The 3,980-nt window shown below is 33.5% G+C and overlaps 1 protein-coding gene across 2 annotated transcripts; it reads right to left on the reverse strand.

Annotated features, from left to right (window-relative positions):
• Positions 1-6: 6 nt before the first annotated feature.
• Positions 7-2,231, reverse strand: LOC116351545. 2 transcript variants are annotated; one of them, XM_031783668.1, is made up of 6 exons: positions 2,139-2,231; positions 1,792-1,935; positions 1,574-1,672; positions 1,472-1,503; positions 1,172-1,358; positions 7-1,034 (listed from the first exon to the last, which is right to left on the reverse strand). In XM_031783668.1, the coding sequence occupies exons 4-6, from the start codon at positions 1,490-1,492 to the stop codon at positions 895-897; spliced, it is 348 nt and encodes a 115-aa protein (XP_031639528.1). In that variant the 5' UTR covers positions 1,493-1,503; positions 1,574-1,672; positions 1,792-1,935; positions 2,139-2,231; the 3' UTR covers positions 7-894. The 2 variants fall into 2 exon arrangements, with proteins under 2 accessions (XP_031639528.1, XP_031639527.1); XM_031783667.1 differs by lacking the exons at positions 1,792-1,935; positions 2,139-2,231 and having other exon boundaries at positions 7-587; positions 869-1,034; positions 1,574-1,668.
• Positions 2,232-3,980: the final 1,749 nt, after the last annotated feature.

The following is a 3,980-nucleotide window of genomic DNA, read 5'->3' on the forward strand; positions in this document are numbered from 1 at the left end:
AACACTATAAGTACCATTTTAAAAAAAATTATGGAGCAACCTACGTACTCTAAAATGTTTGAGTCCGTCAAGTATGTGTGGTGTGTATACATATATGGCTCTTAGAACTATAATAAAGACAGAAATAATCTTCAAACAACTGTATAGAAATATGGAAAGGTTTTTATGAATATTGTTATATGTATGTATATATGTTCCTCACTATCATGTGCGACTTGTTAATTTTCTGTCTAATTTTCTACACGCACCCACCTATACATATATATCTATTTTACTCTATAGAATCATGGATATATTGGTCACTTAATGACCTAAAGCTTTTCACCTTTTGGTTGGTTCATTGTACATTATATTGAATGAATAAGTCATTCGAATCTCTTTTTTCTTACGAGCCGCATATACGTGCGATTGCATGTGTTTCCATCTCATTTTGGTTCTTTTGTGCTCTCGTCAATCGTCGTGCGTTTTAAGTCAACAGCTCTCTATTTTCTCTATTATTCTTTCTACATTTTCATAAGAATAGATTTCATCACTCTTAAAAAGTATTTTAGCTTAATAGATCATTATAACGTTGACGTGATCCTGGGCTGAAAACAGTTATGACATGGAAAATCTATTATTCTTCTTGTTCTTGATCATATATTACTTTCTACTTCTATTTTAAACATTTTTGTGATTTAGACGTGACTTTTTTTTGTTCTGTTAAGAAATGTGAAAGAAAAATTGCTACTTTCTATACATATATCTCTCTTTTTCGAGGAATATCATGTGTTATTTTAGTTTAGTTACAGTAAATGATAAATTGAATATCTCAATCGCTTTAAGATAATACATCAAAAGTTTTCTTTAAAAAAAACGAAAATATTACCTATCATAAACGATATTTTCCAAATTTTACACCGGCTCGGGGGCTTCGTCTAAGACCATCGTATGAATATCCATGGCCGATTGATATTTACGAGACGGTTTTTGTGCAACAAATTGTGGACCCACAAATACTGAATTTTGTCTATTGCGGTTGTACAATGGCGAAGCTAATTTCGAAGAACAAAATCAATAAAAGAATGTTCGCAATAAGTTATTTTGAATTTAATTGGATGTGTTGAGAAATGTGTTTAGAAATTGGAATGAAAATACCAAAAAGGGCTTAAAAAGATTTGAAGGATCTTACCTCGAACCGTGTATAAGCTTGAACCAGCTGGGCCAGAAATGGAACCCATGCGACCACTGTCCATTCGCCCAGGTGGCATTTGAAGGGAACAACCCATTGAAATACGAGAAAATGATGGATGTTTGTGAACTGGTACCGCTTCCATTTCGACAAGCGGACACGACGAACGGTGCTGTTGTTGAAACTTCTATTCGAAAATAGAGATATTAAAGTGTCATTAATTTTTTTTTTCATTGAAAGGTGTTTGATGATTGATTGTCCATATTGTTTGGTGTCGAATTGAGAATTTAATAAATTTACCGGCTGGTATGGCTCAAGCATTCTTATTTTACCTAAAAATTGTAAACGAAAACCAAATTAGTTTTATGTGTGAACAAATATGTGGCAATTTGCATATTTTACCCCAGCGATTGAAAAATAAGGCAATTGCGCCAACCCACAGCAGGAGCACAGCTAAAACAATAAGCACTTCTTCTGTTCTAACGATTATTTTTGGTCCAACTGTAACCGAAATTGGTTGAAAAAAGGGTTGTATGCATTGCTTTAATCTCGCATATTGTCGCCGGCGAGTGAGTGAGAACCAAAAAATGGATAGTATTAAAATGAAAAACGATTATTACCTTCAATATTGGTTCCATTTGCGTTTGATGCTTTTTCACTAACTTCGCTAACAATAACTTGATAACTTCGACTTGGGGCTGGAAATTGATTGAAACTGGAGACCGTTTCATTTTTTCCGTTTCCTGGCCACTCGGCATCCCATTCTAAACGCCGCAAGACAGAAATGAATGAACATTTTTCACAGATATTCTCCAGCTTTATTACCCTCTCAAAATCTGTTATTTATTGTGAACGCATTGAATCTACCTCAGCTCTAAAATATTACCATGATAAATTGTTTCTTCTTTATAGCACGAAAAATGCTTTTAGAAGAGGTGATGGTAATAGTGTTGAATGGAAAATTTACCTGCTGATATTGGTGATGTGTTTTTGTCGCGTTCAATGTGCTGCTGCTGTTGTTGCTGTTGCTGTTGCTGTCGTTTGTTATGATAATCCAGTTTGACCCTAGAACAAGAAAAAAACCACGACAAAAGTTAATGAATCGATAAAGTATTGAGCAAAAATTGAAAGAATATCCATCACTAATCGAAGCACAAATATTCGCATACACACAAGCGTTCACAACATGCCATGTCCATGTTGTGGTGACACAAGGAAACGTTAAAATGCGTTTGGCATCAATAATTAATCGACTAATACAGCAAGGATTCAAGCAAAAGATTGGAAAAGAGAGAAGATAATTCCACATCATTTCGAATGGATACCATTGTTCTGACACTGAATGATTGTTATTGGATTTTATCCCAAATGAAATTATGCTGCAAGCATTACTACCCTAAATCAGTGTCATAAAGTCTTGTTTGGCAATTGCTGAAGTGTTAAATATCACAAACGGTTTTTTTATAGCAAAGCGATTAAATGTCTCTGGAGTTTCAAAATCACCATTTCATGGATTAAGAGTGAAAGAATGTATATTAGTTAGAGTGTCTGGACAACGTGAACGAGTGAGAAGACTTTTAATTATATCATCAAAGAGACAGAAGCTCGTTCGAGGTCAAAACGTGATACAAAGGCCAATCAAATAAAAAGCTATACACGAAAAAAGAAGAACGAATAGATTATCAAAGACCGACTATTGGCGTTGACATGGCAAAAGCGACACGTTAAACATCTCGAATTTATTCCACAATATTTAATTAAGTACCATGAAATACGCTTGAGCATTAAAACGTAAATTGGTTGCGGTGACACTGTGATTACAAAGAGTACACAGACACACAATATTGCCATCATTATGACACTTGCACATTTATTGAGGACATTTTGTAGTTTAATATTCACGAGTTAATTCAAAATGTTTTGCCACTGTTGCCATATAATTCAATGTGACCACAGGCGACGCATTCAATTGATATGAACCAACAATATTTCCTGTCAATATCCATTTCAAAAAACGGCTGTGATAAATAACAACGCAAAGCCACAAAAATATATGGATGCGGTAATAATACTTCCGATTTTTATGTCATCTTTTCGTATTAGACGCTTTTGTCATGCTTGATATGATTCATCTGTCATGCGTCTATTGCAAGATATTGGAACGTTTGTCTCATAAAGTTTATCCATAATCTAAGGCAGATTTGTTCTTTGACTTACAGAGACTTATAATAAGATATTTTTTGCAAGAAAAATTACATTTGAACATGATTTTATGTTTATTTATACGCCGCGAGGAATGAACATCGCAATAATAATCTTTTCAGACAAACATTTCATTCATCACGGTAAAATATGTACAATTTACATGTGTAAAAAAATAAAGTTTCCTTCAAACACATGATGAATATGGCTTCACACCAGACATTATATGAATGGTTAAGAATAATAATGAAACTTAATTTTGGTTCAAACTGGAGTGTCCCGCAGAATTATTTCAAATGAAAGTGTCCCGAATATTTGTTTCAAACTAAAATGTCCCTACAAAAAAGATTCATGTAAATTTTTCTAAGTGCCATTTTCATTTGCAATAAATTTGAGGGACACTTCGATTGTAAACTTTTTCTTGAGTCCTATTCATAAGAAATTTTTTCGGGGGACACTTTGAGAAAAAGTTTTTTCGACATTTCAATCATAATTATATGTACTATATGTATGAGAATTTAGAAAAAATCTGTTCAATAGGTATCACATAGCAAGTTTATATGAAACTCTCGGAGACTCGGTATAGAGCACTCAAACAGTGAAAAAA

Source organism: Contarinia nasturtii, unplaced genomic scaffold, assembly GCF_009176525.2.
Source record: "Contarinia nasturtii isolate CC-2019 unplaced genomic scaffold, AAFC_CNas_1.1 Cnas_scaffold_5682, whole genome shotgun sequence".
NCBI classification, from domain to species: domain Eukaryota; kingdom Metazoa; phylum Arthropoda; class Insecta; order Diptera; family Cecidomyiidae; genus Contarinia; species Contarinia nasturtii.

Coding starts and splice junctions, on each gene's coding strand:
- LOC116351545 (XM_031783668.1), bottom strand. CDS start 1,492: ATGCTTGAGCCATACCAGCCG. Junction 1,359..1,471: donor TGCTTGAGCCATACCAGCCG/GTAAATTTATTA, acceptor ATTTTCGAATAG/AAGTTTCAACAACAGCACCG. Junction 1,035..1,171: donor AAGCTTATACACGGTTCGAG/GTAAGATCCTTC, acceptor CTTCGAAATTAG/CTTCGCCATTGTACAACCGC.